This window comes from Strongylocentrotus purpuratus, unplaced genomic scaffold (assembly GCF_000002235.5).
Source record: "Strongylocentrotus purpuratus isolate Spur 01 unplaced genomic scaffold, Spur_5.0 spur5_scaffold_19, whole genome shotgun sequence".
In the NCBI taxonomy this organism is placed as follows: Eukaryota; Metazoa; Echinodermata; class Echinoidea; order Camarodonta; family Strongylocentrotidae; genus Strongylocentrotus; species Strongylocentrotus purpuratus.
This window is the reverse complement of record NW_022145604.1, coordinates 4,560,467-4,583,594: the sequence shown is the minus strand read 5'-3', so window position 1 is coordinate 4,583,594 and position 23,128 is coordinate 4,560,467. Positions and strand designations below refer to the sequence as shown.

The 23,128-nt window shown below is 38.0% G+C and overlaps 1 protein-coding gene across 1 annotated transcript in view; it reads right to left on the bottom strand.

The window, feature by feature from the left end:
• Nucleotides 1-22,316, bottom strand: part of LOC587915 (integrin beta-1-A) — a 35,002-nt gene extending 12,686 nt beyond the window's left edge. The window contains exons 1-10 of the mRNA XM_030990086.1: nt 21,925-22,316; nt 7,981-8,086; nt 7,424-7,503; nt 6,708-6,806; nt 6,016-6,103; nt 5,267-5,398; nt 4,274-4,370; nt 2,762-2,852; nt 1,858-2,028; nt 785-865 (exon numbers count right to left, since the gene is read on the bottom strand). Of these exons, the coding sequence (XP_030845946.1) occupies nt 785-865; nt 1,858-2,028; nt 2,762-2,852; nt 4,274-4,370; nt 5,267-5,398; nt 6,016-6,103; nt 6,708-6,806; nt 7,424-7,503; nt 7,981-8,050 (909 nt within the window). The 5' untranslated portion in view covers nt 8,051-8,086; nt 21,925-22,316. The remainder of the gene's footprint in view (nt 1-784; nt 866-1,857; nt 2,029-2,761; nt 2,853-4,273; nt 4,371-5,266; nt 5,399-6,015; nt 6,104-6,707; nt 6,807-7,423; nt 7,504-7,980; nt 8,087-21,924) is intronic.
• Between the last annotated feature and the right edge of the window lie 812 nt (nt 22,317-23,128).

The window sequence follows — 23,128 nt, the reverse complement described above, 5'->3', positions numbered from 1 at the left end:
TGGTGAAAGAAAGTGCCTGGAAGCAATTCTTGTAAAAGGTATACCGTATTTGCCGGCGTAAAGGCCGCAGTAATTTTGGAAGAGAAAATATCAAAAAGTTGGGGTGCGGTTGAAGTTGAATTTGCACATATGGGACTACGAACGGTACAATAACTATACCACTATGGTACAGGACATTTCCACACATCTTACCGACAATTCAATAAGAATATTGATGAATTTGGTATCAGTTTGTAAAAAAAAAATAGTGTTTTACAAGAAACTTACGATTGTTTTGTTTTGTCCGGTTTTTTTTTTCCTCTTTGAAATGTCAAAGTTGGGGTGCGGCCTACGCAGCGCTGCGGCCTTATCGCCGGAAAATACGGTAATGATGAGCTACAATGTATCAGTGTATACGGGGAGGTTTTGGAATCATCCAAATTACAAGAAATTGACTTGATCTTGCCGAAAGTCACATGCTCTGCAAAAAAAAAAAAAATTTATACAAATATATACATGCATGCAGTATGAAATGCATGTCTGGTCCAAACTCTCCAGCTATGGTACATGAAGTTCTCACCAAATTTTGAATATGGGCATTTGAAAAGCAATCCTTTTCAGGGGATATTGTTACTTTATTTGTCAAAACTAAGATAAAAACAATGAAAAATGTTCTCTACAGTATTTCAACTTCACCAGTACTCAACCTCAGTTCTCTTGAAGGAAACAAAATAAATTTGAAACTTGAAAGATGATTCTCAACTGATCAAAAGATTTTTAGCAAGGAAATTTAGGGTCAACTAACCTGGAGTTTATCTATCATGTATTCCCCTGTCACTGGGTCGACGTGGCACAGGCCATCGTTGGGTGTTACAATGCCACCAAGCTGCCATAGAAAAGAAACATTAAAGACAATAATTACTTAAAATAATAACGTCTTTTATAGCTGTGGTATCAACCAGCTTCAGGGCTATCATGGCGTTTGCTCCTACAATATTATAAATAGTCAGTTAACCCTAACCTCCTAACTTAGCCCTCATCCTAACCTTGACCCGTACTTTAACCCTTGCCCTAACCCTGACCCTAAACCCTATTATATACCTCATACATAGATTGTCATTCACTGATTGGTCAAAACTATATCACATGTCAAGGAGCATTTCGATCTATCAAGTATCATTACGTCAGAGGGTTTGATAGCTACTATCAAACCCTGGGATAGGACCCTTAACCCCTCCCGCGACTTAGTTGCGCACACAAATTTTTTGAGTTGCTAGGCTACCGCAATCGCGCGGTTACGCGCAGCGCGTAGGAATTCAATACTCTTGCCTTGGACTTAATGTTGGATTTTTCTTATTCGGGTGAGTAAATTCCTCTTGATCTCGTTTCCTGTTTTTTAGAGCTAGATCTAGACCTACAGCTAGACCTAATCATGAATCAATAAAAAGGATGAGGTATATAACACAAATATGGACTGCTCTGTAATCGGATGATGGTGGGAACTACCACTCCCTCGGTGGTGTTCACACCGGCCCTTCTATCACCCCCTCGGCTTCGCCTCGGGGTGATAGAAGGGCCGCTGTGAACACCACCTTGGGAGTGATAGTTCCCATCATCATCCTCATGAGCAGTCAATATTTGTATACTGTCACCCTCATCCTAACTCTGACCCTGACCCTAAACCCTACTTTAACCCTCACCCTAACTCTCATCTGACCCTAACCCCTACTTTAACTCTCACACTCACCCTCACCCTAACCCTCACCCTGACCCTAACCCCTACTTTTTACCCTCATTCTAACCCTGACCCTGGGTATCAATGAAGCCCCAATAGTTTCTCCTCAGCTTCGTAATATAGCCAATCATCTTGTGCCTTACCCGACCATCACCTGCTGCATGGTATGGCGCATCTGTTAGGAATACAACCAGATGACGAGCACTATCCCTCCATCCAACAACCTCGTCACAAACAGCGACCTGAAGCAACGCGTCAAGACCAGCTTCCGGTTTATCCAAGCTGGTTGAATAACCAGTTTCACCCAGTGTTTGCTGATAATTGAGAAAAGGAATAATAAAAGTAATGATATCTCTCTCTCTAAGTGCCATATTGTTTGGCTTTGGCGATCATGCCGTTCCACAACCCTCGGCTCCTAGCCTTCTGTATTATTACCACTCCCAATTCTTTCACTCCTCTCTCTTCCAACAATTTCTGCAGATTGTCCATCCAAACTATCCTCCTTCTCCCCCTACTCCTTCTTCCCACAATTATATGCAATATAAAGAGATGTGGCCTTTCACTGATTTGAGTGTACACCTGCCCAATTTTACATTGTGTGCTTCACAAATTTGTGTACGACATGTTTGTTACTTTTGTTTTTTTATAGATTAATGAAACACAACATCATGTGAGCAGCGGCAAACCAATTTGACTGGGTAAATTCACAAAGATGTCCCTCCAACTATTCAATTCACTGTTTACATAAATGCAAAGTCAAAATCTAGATTAGCAACAGTCTACATCTACAGTTAACAATTTAATTATTCTTTACTCTTACCAAGTTTTGTAATTTTAGAAAAATTGATTTGTCTTGATTTATGTTTCTTGAAAATGTGGCATTAAAGCTTACATCTAAAAACAATTAACAAAGGCCCTAATTCAACCAGTTTATCGTTCATTCTTGAGCTACGAAAAACACAAAAACATCAGATTCACGAGGGGTATGCATAATTAAATTGTCAACTGTTTATGTATAAGGTTAGATTGATTGAAATAATGACTTACCCCAAACAATTCGGAGCTATTAGTTAGGGTCTGTCCATTCTTAAATAGGTAAGGGTCTTCACATTCTGGTGCACAGTCTAATAAGACTTCCCTGTAATAAAAATGAGATGAGACAAGATCTTATTCTCTTACCTCTTACCTTATAAAAAGAGGGAAGAGTGGCGGGGGGGGGGGGGGGGGGGGGGGGGGGGGGGGGGGGGGGGGGAAGGGAGATGGGTTGACAGATGGAAAAGGGGAAGAGAAGACATTAATGTTAAATTAATTGGAGGGAAAAAAAGGTGAAGGGTTCACATGAAGTAAAAGTAAAGATCAATAATAATTGAATTGAATTACCCTATATTTTGCAAGTTATTGGATAATTATGATTAATTATCTTGAGTAAAATTGCAAAAACAAGGAACACACATAATAAGATCGCAATTACCCAATAACTGTCAAAACATATTGGTAACATGATACAAGAGTGAAGATTTATTGAGGGTTTTAAAAGTGGAAGTGCTACGGAGTATAATGTCATAGGAAAGAAAATTTCTCCACTAATTTGGAGGATCGATACTCCACGCAAGAGGTAGAGGGAGGGAGTGCCATCATGGTGCAAGTCAGTAACCCATAGAAAAAGGGGAAATGCTGACTTGAATACTTGATGATGATGATGATGATATCACCGGCTCTGTTCTCATGTGGTGTGAGAAGTATTGGTGCTAGTACTTTTCATGTGGAGATACTGAATTGAAGGTAAACCAAGAGCCCTTTAGCAAAAGCACACCAGCACTTGTCTGGGCTCTTATTCCTTTGACCAAAATACAGTGAGTGATTTCAAGTTGGGTGTTTAAGGCTGGTGTTAGTGTTTAATAAACACTAACACCAGCCTAAACACCGAAATGGAAATCAGCTGGTGTTAAGGCTTTGACCTCTGAATATCGTCAACTTCCGGTAGCTAGTGTTATCGATTTTGCAAAATTGTCGTCTGCTGAACCGACCTTTGTGGCTGGTGTTAATATTTTACGTACAAATGTCCTATTCACTAACACTAGCCCCTAGGGATTAAGCAAATGTTGATTTCCAGTTCGGTGTTAGTGTTGTACCCGCACACAGTCAACGCGGAACGACGATCAAATAAAAATATGTGAAACAGGTAATTCATATATTCTTTCGTGTAAAATGAGTTATTTTCTAAGACCAGAGAAATAGGTGGGTGTAAATTTATTCTGTACTTTTCATGATATCTTTAGTTTTGAAGAACTATTTTTAAATCATCGTCTTAAAACCAAGTATGTGGTGATGTCACAGCTGGTGTTAAGCTATCGATTTTGATATCGGTATCAGGCTCTTAATTTCATCAGCAAATTCTCTGCTCGATTTAAGAGCTCTTGACTGCTCTAAACACTAACACTAACACTAACACTAACACCAAACTTGAAATCACTCAATGTGTAACCCTGAAAACTGCTCCTACAAAAGTGAGATTTATGGTGCTAGGCAATCTTCAAGGACTAAAGAAAGTATGCTCACCCATTTTCCTTCAAAGATGCAAATGGTATGATATTCTTATCGACGAAGGAACCGAAGCCCACCTGGAAATTCCTTGTTAGTTCCTTCATTTTATCCACTGTGAAAAGTAAGAAAAAGTTGCAGCTATTAATTGCAGGGTGTCAATTGAAATATACATGTAAGGTGTATAACATCATGGCAAAGAGTTTAGAAAAAACAACCCTGAAGACTTTAATGTAGCTTTAGTTCTGAAACCTCCCAGCATACACCAATTCAACCTATCCTCAAGTGCTTTCATATAATTACATTCACAACGTAATTGTTTGACCAAAACTGAATATTATTTTTAAAGTGTAACAATCACCAAAGCCCCTTTTGCTCTTGATTTGAGGGGTTTTGTGTTGCTATACTGTATTAAAAGAACAAGCTTTGAATAATATTTTCCAAAGAGATATTGCAATTAAAACCCAATTCAGTAAACAGTAAACCTACTTATTCAGTACACTAGCTCACATAGAATAGGGCGCTCATAGGCCATACACGCCATTTTCTGGTATCCTTTATTTTCTTCATACTAGCTTAAAATGAGTCACTCGTCAGTTACCATGTGCAGAAGGCCATAATTCGCTGACACCAGACTTGGTGGAAAAACCATTAATGGGAGTTCAAATCTGCACACAGCAAACTCGTTAGCCAGTCAAGAATTAACCCCTTTTCTATCAGAGAGTCTAGCTTCGGATCCGCTTTGGATCGGGTGAGGGAAAAGCAAAGCCTTACCTAAGGTTGAATGGTCATAAAACTGAAGGCTAACCCTGGTGACTGACAACACCTGTTATTGGGTACACACCGAATGGTGTTGAATTCCCCATGAGAGCTAACACCTGAGTGTCTTTAACTGTGAACCTAGAGAATACCAGGTAAACTTTATGAGGTTGTTTTTATGCAATCTAGCTGTAATATAGATTTATTTTTGAGGTTATTGGTACACTATACATATCATTTTAGAATCAGTACCTAGATCTCCAGCCAGTTGTCTAATGGTTTCAAGATCTTCTTTCATTGACTGGCTAAGATCCATAAGGTAGTACATATCTACTGGATAATCCTCTGCCTGTCTGACATTCATTCTGAGGGTTGCTGTTTCACCTGAAAAGGAAAAGAGAAAAATGAGAGATCAAGTTGCTAAAAAATAATTTTGGGTTATGGTAATGAATTCCCATAGCATTGAATGACACTTATATTGAATGTTGTTAGTTCAGGCCGTTGGGTGACTAAATGACTATATTATGCCATCTGTTTCCCTATCTAACCACATAATTTGCCTAAAAGTAATAATAAACAAAGACAAAGCAACTGAACAAATACATAATACACCATCACATAAACCCTAACCCCCAACCTCAGGCCTATCTTGACCCAAGTCCTACAACCCTAGCCTCATACCCATTCCCTTACTTTGACCCTAACCAGGCCCAACCCTAAATTATATATATGTACATTGTGTGCTTTATTCTGAAGTTTAGCAAAAACACTAGCTGCCCAAAATAAATATAAATTGGACATATATATTACATATGAATATTAGATGCAGAGGTTTACATTTAAGCCAAATGGGATGTCAATGAAGGACTACAGTCTCACCGATCGACACACTTCTTTGTTAGCTTTTTTATGGATGTATAAATGTAGAACTATGGTCCCACCTACACACTTCTTTGTAGGTTTATGGATGTAAATGTAGAACTGTAGTCCGACCTACTTACCTCTGCGTATTGTCAGATGAATTTCCTGAGGCTGAACCTGTACAGCCTGTCCCAAGGGTGCATCTCCAGCATTGCTCAGTTCTTCGTTCTTGGGGCAAAGAGAAAAAAAAGATTATTTGAAGTGACGGTTCTGTGCTGGATTGAACATTTTTTAAATGGGGTGTGTTCTTTATATGTAGTTCACAACTTAAAGCCCCACTGTCCTACTTGTAGCTACTTGCTCCCTCTATATAGAAAACTTCCCCAATCGGTGCCTGTTGGTCCCCCATGATCCTCTATTTCTTATGTTATTTGAGAGCTGAGTTGACGAGCTAGCCACCTGTCAGTGACCTCGCTGTGTGGTCTAATCCCTCCTAGCCACACTAGTGTTGATAAGCTTTAAATGAGGTAGAATGTGCAGATTGCAGAAGAAGAGATTACACATATAGTACTCTCTAGTTAGCCTTCGTTTTGAACGATCAGTTACATACCTTAGGGAAATGAAGAGGCACAAAGACACGTCCTGAACGCAAAATGCATAATTGTTGAAAATCATACAACCCGTAGAATAACAATCTCTCAAGGAAGATAACATGTATACATGTACAATGATGAGCTATGATAAATATATTTTACTACTTCTACTACTACTAGAATTACTACTACTGATAAAGATAACATTAATAATACTAATAATGTCTTTATAAAATTACCTGGGTAATGTTGACAGCATAAGCCTCTGGGTTTTGAACGTCTGAGCAGTTTGAAATGAGCAACGTTGAGGATAAGTCACATGACGCATTGAAAAAGTCCTGCAGAAGGTAAATTATCAACAACATAATATAGATTATTTAAACATATTTGTGGCTTACACCCAGTAAATAAGATCAATTGATCGATCTGTATTGAAAAACAAGTCAGAAAAAATCTTGGAACCAGCGGGACTTGAATCTGCCATCTACTGCTTGCCGGGCAGCGACTCTACTGGGTGTAAGCCACAAATATGTTTAAATAATTGAAATTTCTCCCCGGAAGCATTACATTTATATAATATAGATTGTTTACTAGCATTCAGATCAGCATCACGGAAGCACATGCAACTTGTTACAAATACAATAATATTTAGTGAAAATCTCAAAATGGAGACTCATATATTTCTTGGTTCGTTTTTGTAGTGTTTTTTTAAAATAATTATTATTTGTGTCAAATGTCAATTGTGGCATTCCCCTCTTTGTTCAATTGGTCCACCTAGGCAAGTAAAGAGTTAAAGTGGATTTTACATTGACCTTATTCTTTGTGCGCATTCTTTCAAATACATTATACATGTAAGCTGTATTTGTGTCAGATGTCAACTGTGGCACTTCCACCTTTGTTCAATTGGTCAAACACGGCTAGTAAAGAGTTAAAGGGGATTTTATATTGAGCTTACTCTTTGTGCGCACCATCCGCAAGCCGGACCAACTGAGATGCAATCTGCACAATTAACGGCCAGTCTACATTCCTCTGAATCTGTATGAAGAAAGAAGAAGATAACAAATTTGCAGGTTACATGTAAAATTATCAATAACTAAGGCATGTTTTGCATGAAAAAAACATTTACAATGATGGTAGTGATGATGGTGATGAAGATGATGATAATGATGTTGTTGATGATAATGATACCAATGATGATGATGATGATGAGATTGATGATGACGAGGATTGATGAAAATGTTGATGTTGATTTTAATGGCGTTAATGAAGATGGTGATGGTCATAATGATAGCGATGAGAATGTAGAGGATGATGTTGATGATGACTTGATCAAATGACCCCTAATAACTAATGATAAGTTGTATAAGTTACAAATGTTGACTTCATGATAAAATTGGTTTTCAACAAGATGTGAACAACTTAAATTTCAATTTTTCATTGGTTGATTATTTGTAAACTTCCACCCATCTTGTCAATAAACCCGAAGCCTCTGGAAGAAGATATGATTCTTACCTTGACCACTGCAGTATCCTACCAATGTCAAGAAGACCACTGACATGCATACTCTCCATGGCACCCCCATATCTGATTTGTCTCACAGAAATTCCTCACAGAACATCTGAAAAGAAAAAGAGGAAAATACGGTCACTCTTTATATCCCTCTTCCACGTCATGTAACAGATAATCAGATTCTCCTTATCTAGTGGAAGATTCGGGTCTACTGGTGTTAAAAGTGTTGCAGGGCTGAAATTACTCCAAGGCCACCAAGGCCATGGTCGTGGATGCCCTTTTGATTGGCCTCAATGCCCCTCTCATTGGCCTTGGAGATTTCGTGTGCCCTTTCCAAATCTTCCTATTTGTGCTGTAATATAGGAATGTGCCCTAGAGAAAAGTGGTCTTGCCCTAAAAATGATGGAAAAGAGTCATTTTGCCTAGTTATTGTGTTGCACAAAGCTATCTTTCTGTCAATGAGTGCCTACTACTTTGTGCAAAACTGCACATGTCGAAAACAAGCGACCGTGCAGAGGGGCAAAGAAAGCATCTAAAGTGTTAAAGGAGCTACACAAAGAAAATTCACTAACAACTCATAATTAGAACAAATTACATATGGATGGAAAGATTTTCTCTTGAAAAACACGAATAATTTGCTGAGAAATCATATAAATATCATGGAAAGGCGTAAAATGCAATTTTTCAAGACCCTCCTTAGACCCCCGAGCGCCCCTGAACGTAAGTCAAACACATAAGCGTAGCGAGCTCTGAATTGTGACGTCACACACTGGACGAACAGCTCGGTGCCGTGTTGCAGTATGCAGCTAGCCAGCCGTGTCCCGTATGTGACGTCACAAATATTGACGCTCTACAAAGGACCGCTGAAGGCAGAAAATCTGGATCTCAAAACTAACATTTTTGAGAGTTGATTACTGCGGGCCCCAAACATATTTTGAAGAGAAGAGTTGTTGTATTTGATCGGCAAGGCTTCCCCTTCGCAATGATATAAGTTTTGCATCAATTCAAAACACTTTTGATTCTTCGTGTGGCTACTTAGAGAGAAGAGAAGAGAAGAGAAGATTTGGAAAAGTGAGCAACACACAAAGATTTAGCTACATTGTAAGAATGGAGGAGAGTGACAGACATCCTACTTGGATGGAGGAAATTGAAGATGGCCTCACAATCTGACATGAGAACGTGGGCGTTACTGTTTAGATGGGGTTAAAGACGACACTCTTTCAACAAGTACCGGTATGCAAACAATGGGGTCCTTATAGTCTGCAGAGGAGTAAAATACTTTTTTAACACGCAAACAGTTTTTCAAACTCCTCTTTTTTTTAATAGAATTTCAGATAGACATCGATAACAGAAAATGCAAATTATTGAAATTAATATAATGTTAAACTTGTTTAGTTTTTTTGAAAATTCTTTTATGACCAGGTTAAAATAGATACATGAAGTACCTTTAAAAAACTGAATGATAAGTTGGTGAAACAACATTCATTGACCCTCAAGGCTATTAACAGGTGGAAAAGGGATATGAGCGGGAGACATAGCAAAAACATCGGGAGATATGGATCCAGCAAACAGGATGAAAGTTCGTTAACCTGTTGTCTGCTTAGTCTACGACCCAGACATCTCGATTTCATTTGCGATCAGGGAATTGACATGTAATATTTCCCTGCTATATCATGCATGATAAACTTAAAATGCAAGTCGACAAAGCTAGGGCCTATACGTCTACCTTATTTTATTATCCAAATAATACACGTACAAAGTTTTCTTACAATGTGCATGCGGGAAAACCAGAAAAGAAAAATGTTCTGAAGCTTTTTTCCCGTACTTAAATCCACCCCTAAGCCTTTTTCCGGGGGGGGGGGGGGGTGGCGACCCCTTCTTTCCTTCGTCCTAGATATGCCGATGGAGCTGTCATATCTGACCTTGAAACAAATTTCTAAAACTGCAGAATATATACATGTTTTCTGAAAACAACTGATACGTTCAATTTTGTTTGTCTAAGAAAAAATAGGGTAAACTAGAATCTGAAATGACAAATCGGATCACTGTAGCTAATTCCAGGTACCGTGTAGACTATTATTGTGTATGTAGCTGTCCCACTCGATCCTTTGGATAAATACAGGCAGACCTCTTGATTGATCTTAATGCCAACTTGCGAGGCTCAAAGTCAGACAGATCTGAAACATCATCAAGATCATATCAATAACAAGAACCGAATAACAATCATGAGGGGCGGACTTTTCTCTCTTTTTTTTAATTTATTACTTGTTGTTGCCGACGTATCTTTGTTGTGATCCTTTTTGCTTTACATGGAATTATAACTTTTATCTTATCCATTTCCAAGACTTTACTCAGACCGATCTATAAGATCATATCAATAACTAATTTAAAAAATCCAAATGAGGGGTGTCAGTTAATTTTTTCTATCGTTTTTGAAGTTGTTTTTTTTAATTTGAAGGCCCTTCAATTTGTCTGTGGATGTAGTATTGGTTTACCCATAGACCTACTTCGTAGTAGGTCCATGGTTTACAAGTCTGACGGTATGCACAACCATGACAAGGAAACGTGAATATTTTTAAAACTAGAAGAAATATCAATTTCTACCACTTTACTGTACAACAGCGGAAACAGGAGCGACGTTGTTGTTTACGAACAGGAATTGAAATCTGTCTTTCTGGTTTTAATTGTGACCACTTCCTGTTTGAATATATACAAAATATATCGACACGTCGGCTGCAGGAATATTTTTTTGCATTTTGAAAAGAAGTTGAAGAAAATGAGCCACAACACTCGTATGATAATGATGATGGCTCTTGCATGTACATGTAAAGGTGGCCAATGAAACTTTACACTGTATGCTTCCTTTAGTATTTTGTTCGCACAATTTGATAAGGAGTTAACATTCAGTGTGAATGGATTATGATGAAGACATTGTGACGATTTAGGAGCAGAAAGAAATGATCTACTACTGCGATTAAGTATTACGCAATAATAACAATCGTTCTATACAATGTAGTTTAAACATATTTGTGGCTTACACCCAGTAAATAAGATTGATTGATCGATCTGTAATGGAAGAAAAAACTGATCTTATTTACTGGGTGTAAGCCACAAATATGTTCAAACTATTGAAATTTCTCCCAGGAAACATAACATTTATGTAAAAAAAAAAAAAAAAATCGTTCTATTGTAGCGCATAACACATAATGATACGTCGGATTTACGTCCCCATAATATGCGATTACAAAGAGCCAGAGCTTTGGATATTATTACCCTCGCAGCAAGCTATAATTCCGCAGGGGCTTCGATCCAAGACGCTGGGCAGAGGCCGTTGCCCCCTCCCCCCCCCCCCGCCCCACCCTCTACGTTTCATCAAAAGAGAAAGTCGATAGTCACTGGAGACGAGTACAGTACCTTGATGCAATTAATGACTTTCACCCGTGCGCATAATAGCCCTTGCGCATAAGATCTACAGTATACTTCCAATTTCAGCCAAAATTATACCTCGGTCTAAAATAACCAAATCTGATTTTTGAAATTCTCAACGCACTGAAATTATTCTGTTATTTTCCCTGCTGAAAATAGTAGTTACCGTAACAACGTTGACAGACGAACATCCGCCATGATTTCACGAGCCGATGGCTTGATTTCACCACGCAGACAGATAGCGAAGTGTGACCGTCTGAACTAGTTCATAACTATCCAGTTCACATTCAATCTGCTCTAATTATCTACCCGAATTATAATTACCCCAGAGGCAAAATTTGTCCTTAAATATAGATTAGGCTATCATTATAATATCCTTTGGTTTCTACTAGACTGCAATTAAATATTGACAAACCAAACCTCAGCATGAACCTTCAACGTTTCGTAATATCTTCACAATCTAATAAAGTAATAGGAGTTTTCAAAAATAAGTCGTTTATTTTGTAGAAAAAATCTCGCAGAAGACAACTATGGAAATTGTTTTCTTGTAACTTTGTTTGTTTGGGCGCGGGCGCTTGGCGGTCCGACGAGATTGTATTTGGGTCCCTTACGTCTCACCCCCCCCCCTTCTATTTTATATTTTGAATAGATATTTCACGATTACTTAATGGTACCGTCAATTGGAAGTATACGGATATAGCCTATACATGTCTCGTTTCACTGACCATTCACACGATAAATGGGTTTGCCACCAGTACTGTGTAATTTGCAGACCTAAAATGTATCGCTTGAAGCCTTGAACATCCATGACTTACTTACTACCTGTACTTTATATGGCTATAACCATACATCTAACTTGCAAAAATACGTGTCATCCTTCTTCTCAGAAAATGACGACATAATTCTTCGGGGTAGCTGGAATCGCCATGACCTTGACAATATCAGTGATGCGCTCTTGACTCACGATCTCGATGATGCACATTAATATGAGATTCCTGCGATGCGATGTGCACACCCTAAATTCCAGAATTGTTTACACTCATACAAGACAGGAAGTAATGTACATGTAGACTTGTGATAAATATATTAATAATACAGTCAAACCTGCTTTAGCGACCACCTGTCTATAAAGACCACCGTTTTCCATTGCCCCTTGGATATTATTTCTCATTGAAACATGGAACAAAAGAACTTGAACATAAAGAAGAGTTGCATGGATTAGGTGTGTTTTCAGATGTTTTAGGACAATCCAAATGAAGTAATTTTCTTTCTTTTTACAACAGCGTTCTAAAATCACTCAAAAAGATGAATCAAATAAAGAAATCTACGAATATGCAGTGTAGACTAAAAATATAAAACCAAGACTATACAAAATAAAGAAAGCACAGATGTCTGGAAATAATTGTCAGACGTTGCCTTTAATGTTACATGCACAGTTGGTCATGCATAAAATGAATGTTTAATAATTTTGGCTAAAGTATAATTGAATTATTATTGGCAAAATGCTATCTCAGCGGGGATGCCTTTGTGTTGGATAGGGAGGTCATACACGTTTAGATTGGTATCATGTGACTTATACAATATACATGTACATTATTGTTGGCCCAAACTTAATTTAGAGTTCAGGCAAATAGTATGTACTATTGCCACAGGCATAATAGTATTCACCATTGTTACATTCAAGGTAAAGAGCGAGGAGGTACCTGGTACCTCCTTTGAAAGAGGAACATGTTCATATATAATGTAAAATACATTGTCCACTTCCGTTTTCATTTGCACAACAGGAACATAATATTTTAGAGGCATACTTTACGGTATTTTATACGCAAACCTAGAAATAATAACATGATTGATAAAATGGTCATTTTTTCTTCCTTTTCTTAAAAAAAACAGATAAGCACAGTATCAACATTTTCATGAAATTAAACGTGAGTCGTATTTTGCTGTGATGATTTTATGTCGTTTTAAATAGACATGCACGATATAAAGTTTACAACGAGCGTTTCGTCGTCATTGCCGTAGTTGAAAACCAAAACAGGCATTTGTTGTTATAGTGATCGTGAAAACAAGAGCGATTTCCCAATACCTCTGACAATGCATGACGCCTCACATAACATACCATTGAGATAACCAGGCCTCTTGAAATTCTTCGTTTACAATAAATAGCCTTATAAGGTTGGCCTATAGTTGAGCCTAAAACGACTGTAAATCATAATTGTAATGCGTTATGGTTACACAGGTGAAACGGCACTGCACGGGGAATTAATTTGATGACTCGATCCGCTTTCGGCGAAACATTATCTTTTAAAAATGTGTCATCAAGTCAACCTAGAAACCAATGCACTATGCATGAATTTTGTCATCACTTAAATATGACCATGAATTCGTGAACAATCTTTTGATTTCGTCTTTCGAGATAGTTTAGAAATAATAAATGACAACATACATGTAAATAAAACTCAATCAATCAATCGATAAATAAATAATAGAATATGTAAATCAGAATAAAAATAAATACTTATCTTATATGTGAATAAATAAATAAATAAATAAATGAATAATTGAATCAAACACATTTTAAGAACCAAATCATTGTAGTTTAAGACATCTTCTCTCATCAAGCTCGAGAAAACTAATTCAATCAGCAAATGGATTAGCGCTCTTTTCGATTAAGAGTTGTTCTAGGCGTACAATTGTACCCATTACAGGTATGATTTGAATTCTTTAATTGGATTGCTAGTTGCTACCAGCATAATACGGCAATGAGGAGTTTGAAAGTTTGAGAAGGAAGTGAGATTTTTAAAACAGAACCAAAACTAAGTTGGTCGATGGGCTGTAAATCAGATTAATGTTCAGAACGTCTCATGCTAAAAAAAAAAAAAAAAAAAAAAAAAAAAAAAAAAATCGGATTTCTAAATGTTGGACGGGTACATGTATACAATAATACATGTATACATGTATAATGTTAATGTATATTAAACTCCAAGATTGAGAAAATAGATTTTTGTTTTTAAAATATTTCTGTTGAGGACAACATTGGAATTGGCCCCATGCCACCGTCAACGAAGGCAAGCACATCTGGCCGTCAGCGAATGATAATCATCAAGTCTTGTAAACCGTCTGTCATTTTCTTGGCGGATAATCATGACAATATGAATTGAATTATGACGAACAATGGAGCACGATGTACATGTACATGTCGTCTTAATGTCACGTCGTGACCTTGTGACCTTGTAGCCTGAATTATGGTAATCATGAACATGTACTTGACTTCTCAAGAAGCAATCTTCCATGAACATGATTGATGAGAGCGTACATGTGGAACACCCTTTGGAGGAATAATAGACAGTTTTATCACTGCATTCGAACGGTGGGCAAATTAGTCTTGCTCACCTTTTTCCCGACATATCAACAAACAGAGGTGCCATTATTAGGTCTGAAGTAAAAAAGAAATAAACATAAACATGATCCAACCGTACATGTATATGAACCCAAGTGCATTGAAATGCAACACGTTCATCAATTCTAGAAAGAAATATCAATTCATAATACTATTTTAATAAGCGATCATATTTTATTGATCAGTCCGAGAGAAAGCATAACTACTTATAAACTAATACAGTGTCACAATGAAGCCATTAGTAGACAAGTCACTTAACACTTCTAGGACAGAGAATAAACTGACCGACTGAGAATCAGGCTAGCGTCCTTGGCGGGGATTTCCCTTTGGAATGCCTCACATTGTCTGGTTCATAGCGAGTGGGGAATTTCTAGTTCTGATAACGCCCTACATGTACATCTCTACATGACGTGTTGTAGACCATACATGTAGCAATGATGATGTACATCGTGTACTAGTTGTCCCATTGATTTATAGTTTGCTGTTCTACCCTAGTTTGTAGGAACAGACCCTTGTCAGTCGTTGTGCGTAACAGTGTCTGCAATAATTATGAGACTACAGCAGGCTCTGTACTTTAGCCACTCATGACACATCCAGAGACTGACATGTTATTAAAACTCTGGAGTTAGGAATTGTGGAAGTGTGCCATATTAAAATCTGTGCTTACAGACTTGTAATTTACCCGACTGTAATGCCTGTATAGTAGGCAACAAGGGGACCGACGGCTTTGAGTCCTCTCAGAAGGACTTACATGTAGTAATGAGAAGTTATGCCTACACAAGTCTACACAAAGGGCACTCTCGCATCGAATTGTTCTCAAACACGGGCCTCCTCGATAACGATACAGGTGTTTATATTTACGAGGGTAAACACCCGTTACAAATACAATTCAACAAAAACTGGCGTCATGTTTCATGACAATAATTACAAAATACCGATATTTATTTCAGAGACAAATTGATTGTAATTGAATTGATTTGTGTCATGACGTGAACACTTAACATCGCCGTGGAAACTTACATTCATAAAAAATGTAATTGAATACCTTGAGATATTGCTCAGTAATTTTCTTTTCAAAAATAAAGGAAATCTGTCAGCCTTTCATTATTACATTCCACGGTTGATTTTAATCGAATATGATTTGCAATCGAAAGTGGGTTTTGGCAGATATTTATAGTAGCCCAAAAAATACCAGGTCCCTCATGTGTCCGTCTGCAGGGCACCGCGGGGCACATTGTTTAATCTATAATTAGAATGTTGTCTATCTGCCGGGAATAGTATGGATTGGAATACCCCATCTGTTGAAAAGAAAAGGCGTTAAAATCACTATTCACTCTATTGTGGTTCTTAGATTATATACACTGTATACTTGTCATTGCTTGAACCAGGGGTTTGGGAATCCCAACTCCCTGCTTGTACAGTAAAATATAACCAATCACCTTATAATACAATCAACATACCAAAAAAGAATAAACAACCTTCACTCAATATAATCTTGTAGACCATATTGCATACATGTATGTACATGTAATAAACTAATATGTACGAATACGATTCTATATACTGTACCTGAAGGTGTTATTTTCAAATCCCTTTCCTTTTCACACATACTGTACTTGTCAACCTTACTATGAAAATGTCCTGATTTTTTTACACAAATAGGATGAAGTGAAAGTGATTATAAATTTCCTATATTTTATGCCAGAGTAACTATATACGGACGTAAACAGAGTTGTAGCTAAAGATACACGAGAGCACTCCCCCCCCCCCCCCGACCCTCATCGAATGTTGTAAATGGGAAAAGGGGAAAAGAGATGTGGGGGAGAGAGCGAGAAGGAAAAACAGAGGGAAGAAAGTGATAGCACCCTCCCAACACCTCCTCCACCTCCCTTCCCCCAATTGATGGCTTTGTTGATTTTCATTCCGACCTTTAAATGCCGCGACAGCCCACCCCCCCCCCCCCCACTCGTATAACAAAAAATATCTAGACCTCATAATATACCACTGGTAAAATTATGGCTTTCGAAAATGAAAAAAATAGTGACAAAATACGACAGTATTTTGGATTAGATGTTGTACTGTAGGTGTATTCTCATTTCAAAATTCAAACTGGAAATGTTATCAAGGTCGCGTGTACATGCTCACCTCAGCCTTTGTTTCGTAGAACTTTACTTCCTGAAAGTTCTCCGATTTCATAAATATCAACCAATTCAAAACGACACAAATTCATTCCAACTTTTCCAAAACAAATCTTGGTCTACAACGTCCTGTGTCGGGAGATACAAAGCAACCCGCACTGAACGCAATTCGTGTCAGTCGGTGAATTGACCTCAAAATACCGAATTCAAAGGCGATATAATTGCACATTCTAACCAGGTAAGGATATTCTTTTCACAGCAAGGTTGCTCCTAGGGATTGAATTTCCGTGTAAGGACATTGATAGATGGTTCCTTTGTTGTTCAACTGGGGAAAAAATTGAGCTTTTGAAGAATGTGTTTACATTTTTTCAAAGTATATCTGAATAATACATTCATACATGTCACGTACAAAACCAATTATTTCCTGGTGAAATTCTAAATTACAATATTTATTGTGGCTGCCTGCATTGATCTATCACATTGTTACATGTGCATGTACCCCCCCCCCCCTCCCCTTTATTATTTTTTTTCCTCGTTCTTTCGGCTTTCTGTCATCCGTTGCGCTGGAAACTGGTGTTGTTTTGTTAACCTAAATAAATACAAATAAGGAAGTAATACCAGTGAGTAAATAGAAAATGTCATATATTTCGCACAACTACAACTACAAGTACAAATTCAACCTCTTTTAAAACCTTTTTACTTACTATCAAGCCTACATGTGTATGATTACATGTGGGAAATGACAATATTTATAAGAATTGTAATGGAATTGACCCCAAGTATTTTTGGTGCTGGATAATATGAAATGTCAAATATTTTTGTCTTCATTTTCGAAAAAAATCCAGACGAGAATCTATAAATGGATAAAATAAAATTTGGTAAATGATACACTGGTAAATGCTTGGCCTACATGTACCTGTACGTATAAGGTGGATTTCTCGTCCGGAGTTTGCGAAATATTTAACGCTTTCAGGACTGGAAATTCCCCGTTTCCTTTTTAAGGTTAAAAACTTGTCGCTTTCTTGACCCTAAAACGTATTGTTCCGCTCATTGCTCCAAGTGACAAAGAAATAAATAAAGTGAAAGAATGTCGTGAACAATTTCGAAAGTGGGGAATAACGCACACTAACGCACAATCATTACAATATCTGCTAGTTTTCCTTTCTTTTTGTCATCCTTCTCGCGCAAGCCCTACTCCTAGGTTTTGTTTGTCCCATTCCTCCCTTACTACAGTTTGTATCCTTACTCCAGATGGGAAAGAGGTAGGGGCTGCAGGCCCGCCGCCACCCCCCCCCCCCCCCCCAATTCCGAATGTTGTAACCCGTTTTAAGCATTTGTAACCGGGAAGCGGAAATGTTATGAATGTGCATGCATGTACATATATCTTCCTGCTTTTATTTGAATTGTTATCATCACATGATTGACTAAAAGGATGCTGAATAACCCAGGACTAAACCAAATTATTGGTACATGTAGATGCGGGGCATTAAAAAATACTATTGGACTAGAATTCTCGCTTCGTTTGCTTGCAAAAAAAAGGGGTAAGCTGATATTCGAATACAGGACGTCATCTCCGCCCCCGCCCCCCTTCTCCCCGTGTAAAATAATGAGGTACCCGCCTGTAATCCCTGTATATGGTATTCTCCGATCGCAATGTACATGTATTAAAGCTGGAACGTGTCGTGGGGGAAACCCCAAATATTATTGCCAATAATGTTTGGAACGTGGAAACTTTCCATGCAGCTACAAGTATCAATAGTGAATTTTTAGTGAATTTCACCTGTTCATAGTATGATTAATTACATGCATACACGTACCAATTGAATAGGCCATTCTTGTAATGCAATCAAATGTATGCTAATGCCTTTGTGTTGCTAGGTAGGATAGCCCTACCCAACAACACATAATACATGTATATAACATTTGCATTTTGACTATTATTAAAATACAATTATTCGTAACATGTGAATGAAAAACTTCGCATCGAGGCACTCGGAAAATTGCATAAATGGATCTACACGTACACACCTGCCATGTTATGTTTCAAGCCACGTCTAATTTTGTAAGACAAGTACAAAGTCCTCTGCTAATTGTTCTATAGGCATCGTTTCGCACTGTGGCGTCAAACCACTCGAATGTATATGAGAAAATAGTCAGTGCGATCATGGACCTGTACATGATGCGATCAACGATAATGCAGTGCACTATTAAAATGTCATTCAAAGAGCACATCCATGTGACTGTAAATTGAAACTGGGCATGGAAATACAAACTCTGAAGCTCTTTGCGATTATTTAGTTGTTGATAATACAGACAAAAGATTACCATGAAGAAAAAAACAGTCACGGTTCAAGGCACAAAAAGCGGGGTTTTTAGGGTATTTTTATCGTGGTATAAGATCGTTACATGGCGGCAGTGATTGTGTATAATTAGATCACGTAGCATAAAAGAGTTTCGTTTTTTATTCACGACGCCAAGGTCCGTAACAAGAAGGCGTAGTTTTAGTTACTCGTGCAATAAGGCATGTGATTAAGTGCAAGGTTAATCATGTACAGTTGTATGCCTGTTTCGGTATGTCATTAACAAAGATAAACGGCATGAAATGTGAATGCTGACAAAAACAATGACATATGGACAAAGGGGGTACGAAAAAAGGAGCAGATTTGTAATCGTTGAATACAGTACGTTTAGTCGTGTCTATTGTTCTAAGGGAAAACTATTATCCTCAATTAGGATGTGGAAATGATTTTCAAAAGCATTTGCAAAATAAGCAACAGAGTCTGTAATTTGACTGATCTTTCTGTTTTTTTTTATTCGAATCACAATTTAACTTTGTGGTATCTATCACCTGGTATGAATGCATGTAGTTGTTATGTTCATGGGATAAAACGAAAAGATAGGAATTGAACAGAAACTCGTCTGATTGGTGACATAATGAAATGCACTTGTGACATTATTATTACACGGAAGCAGTCGGGTTGTGAAGCAAGTCGTGTCTCTTTAATGACATGTTTATTCAGTATTATTTTCAAGGATACACAAACATGCAGGCTGCCAGATCATGAACATTAACACTGGTATGTGAATGATTTATAATCTGAAAAAAACAAATCTAGACCTACAATGTTACATGATGTACGCCTAACGAGATCGTATACTGCTAGTGCTACATAACTATATCAAGATGTCGCCTCGTTTTTTGAGACGGTGAGGTTCCTGAAGCTCATGTAGTCGGGCGTCGATTTCGAAAGAGAGGGGGCAGGGAGCAGGGGCCCCTCCCAGTAATTACATGTATCGGATGATGGATCATTCCAAGCATGACAGTGCTTCGCTTCTACCCCTAAAAATACGAACTGCCCGATCCTCTCCTACTGATAACATTATAGAGAACCATAAAGAGTGATTTGTAGAAAACAGGAAAGTGTAGAATAACCTACCGCATGAAAACTGACAGAGTGACATTGCACATCGCAATATTGCTATCATTTTCACTCTCACCTGTTAAACCGACAGGCCCGTAAATATGTTGGTTTTTGGCAACTCTATCACGTATCAGTATCAGTGTTTACCCGAAATCTTAAATACATGTATTGTAAACCACAACCTACAAAGGTATACACCGCACCTCATACGAAACATTCCAAGGATCCAACCCCAAAATGTTGTATTGTAGTTTTACATTGATTTGTGAGGTGTGTGATTCAAATGCATTGTACACATAATTTCAGAATATATCAATCATTTTTCGCAGATGTGCACAAGGGTACATGCACGTCGCCTCAGCGTGAGACAGACTGATCGAGTCTGCGATACAAAGGTCAATTCCAACACACGAACAAACTATTATTTGCTTTGACATGCATTCAAACATATTTGATACTGATAGCGATAGCTGTACATGTATAGTGTGCAAGTCTGTTAGAGGAAGGATGCACTTGAAGTTTGAACAGGTAGGTCTAATCAAGGAGTTACTAGCATACCAGTTACCAGTGTAATAACTCATTGGTCTAATGCTTGGGCGCAATCATTGAATCATCTCATACAGTAACAAGAGGAAACAACGTGATAGGCAGGCAGTGGAGCCGTAAAACACGATTGAAGAGATTTCTGGATTATCATGAGAATCCTTCATATCATATTTGTTCTAGACTCTACATATTCCTTTAACAAGTGTTTTTGTTTTTAAGTATATACTTCGTTATGAACACCTAGGATTCCTGTTAATACACCGTTGTGTTCAATTTCATAGACCTGACAATTATACCAGTATACTTCTACTGTTCTACATGCCCCTCCTAATACATGTAAAATAAATACATGAACTCTAAAGCACCCACCCCCAGCTGATTTTTTTTTTTAAATATAACAACTGCTCCTGAATTCCACAGCTGAGAAAATACAACAGTTGGAAATATGGAAAGTTTGAAGTATATAGTCATAATAGTCAAGTAACTAATAGAAGAAGAGGAGGAAGAAGATATATTTAATATGAAATTGCAGACCTACATTATATATAGCTTCATTCAGATCTGAGATAATTATTTACATTTTAAGAAAATATACGCCTAGAAATATTACCGGTAATCAAAAATTTCTAGTTAAACTTGAACTTTGAAGTACAGTACAGGAATGCGGTCGCTGATGAGGCATTTCAGCCTATTTGATAATGTATGTCCTATATCGAACGAGACAAAATGATAGTTTTCCAAATTAGTTTACGGAAATTAACCGCACACAAAATTTACCGGTACATAGTTCAAAAAATATCTCAAATGTTCGGGGTTCGTAGATCACTGCCTACCAGTACCAAGTACGTATTGGTTTACCATACATCGGAGTCGAATTACGACGATGCAATCAAATATTTATGATTAGTTTAACGACAGGCGATATACATTGGTACAAACGTTGGTCAACCTTTTCGCATAGCTGGATGACCAGGCTAATAATTAGTCACAATATTAATGATGTATGTTTACTTACGTAATCGTCGGACCGACTGACGATGCGATGTCCACCACCACAGCTAGTCCACCAGTTGGAATTGGGCGAGCTATGCGGAACCACTGCCGATTGACTAGCCAAGCCCAAGGCTTCCCGATGTAAATTCACTCAGTAGCTGTACACCGGCGTCACAGAGTAATTCCAAAAAGAACTGTCCACTTGAGCAGCGAATTCACTGTAAATATCCGGGTTATTTGTCACAAATAAGGGGCTGTCATGTAGTGTTGCTGGTGATAAGCTCCGCTATGGAATAGAGGCAATCAGAAAATGAAATATGGTTATTAATCTGTAGTGCCGAGAGCGTCTTCCGCGCGGTGAATCAGTGTGTTCTGAAAATTATGACACACCTCTAAACTCTAGTTTACAACGCACTGTATTCCATTACCGTATACATTCAGCGGACTGAATGAGATTGAAGAAGTCACTCGCTACACACAAACCGCACAATGCGTGTATACGAGCTACGTCATAATAGTAAATACAAACAATAGGCCTATACGATAACAATATGGATTCGTCAGAGCGGGTAGAGTTGATTTCCAAAGCGAGACAGCCAGTTGTCTTTGACAAGACAAGCATGATACTGATAGGGATTTCCTTGGATTTAAGGATCGCTTTGATTATCATGGCAATATTCCAAGCCAAAAACGAGGTCAAAAATACAGCTATAAAACTCAAATATGTCAGTTAAACGCGGGCCTTTTATAGCCCATACACGTTGCCGCCAACGTCACACAATTTTATTTTATTTGATATAATTCTAAGAACAATCGTGCTGGAGATGATCAATGTTAAAATATTTTTTGTGTGTGTTAGTACAATTTCGGGAATATATAAGCAATTGCCTCAGATTTATCTGGATTGCAGCCATTTCATAGGGTGGTATTCTCGAAAGCGGCCTAAGTTAAGCCTGGCCTAACTAAACCACGGACTAAGTTAGGCCAGGTTTAACTTAGGCCGCTTTCGAGAATACCACCCTATGGTTTTGTGTTTCTTTTGCCGCATATATTGGCCATAACTCACCATAATCCTTCTCACTTTTTTTCCCTTAGAAGTCCTTCCGTTACCTTGTATTCTGTCGTGAAAACCATTTCCCGGTTAGCAAGAAAAACGACCGACATGTTAATGGGCTGGAAAATGATCTTTGTACCACACAGGACATACGCTGGACAGATGCTATTAG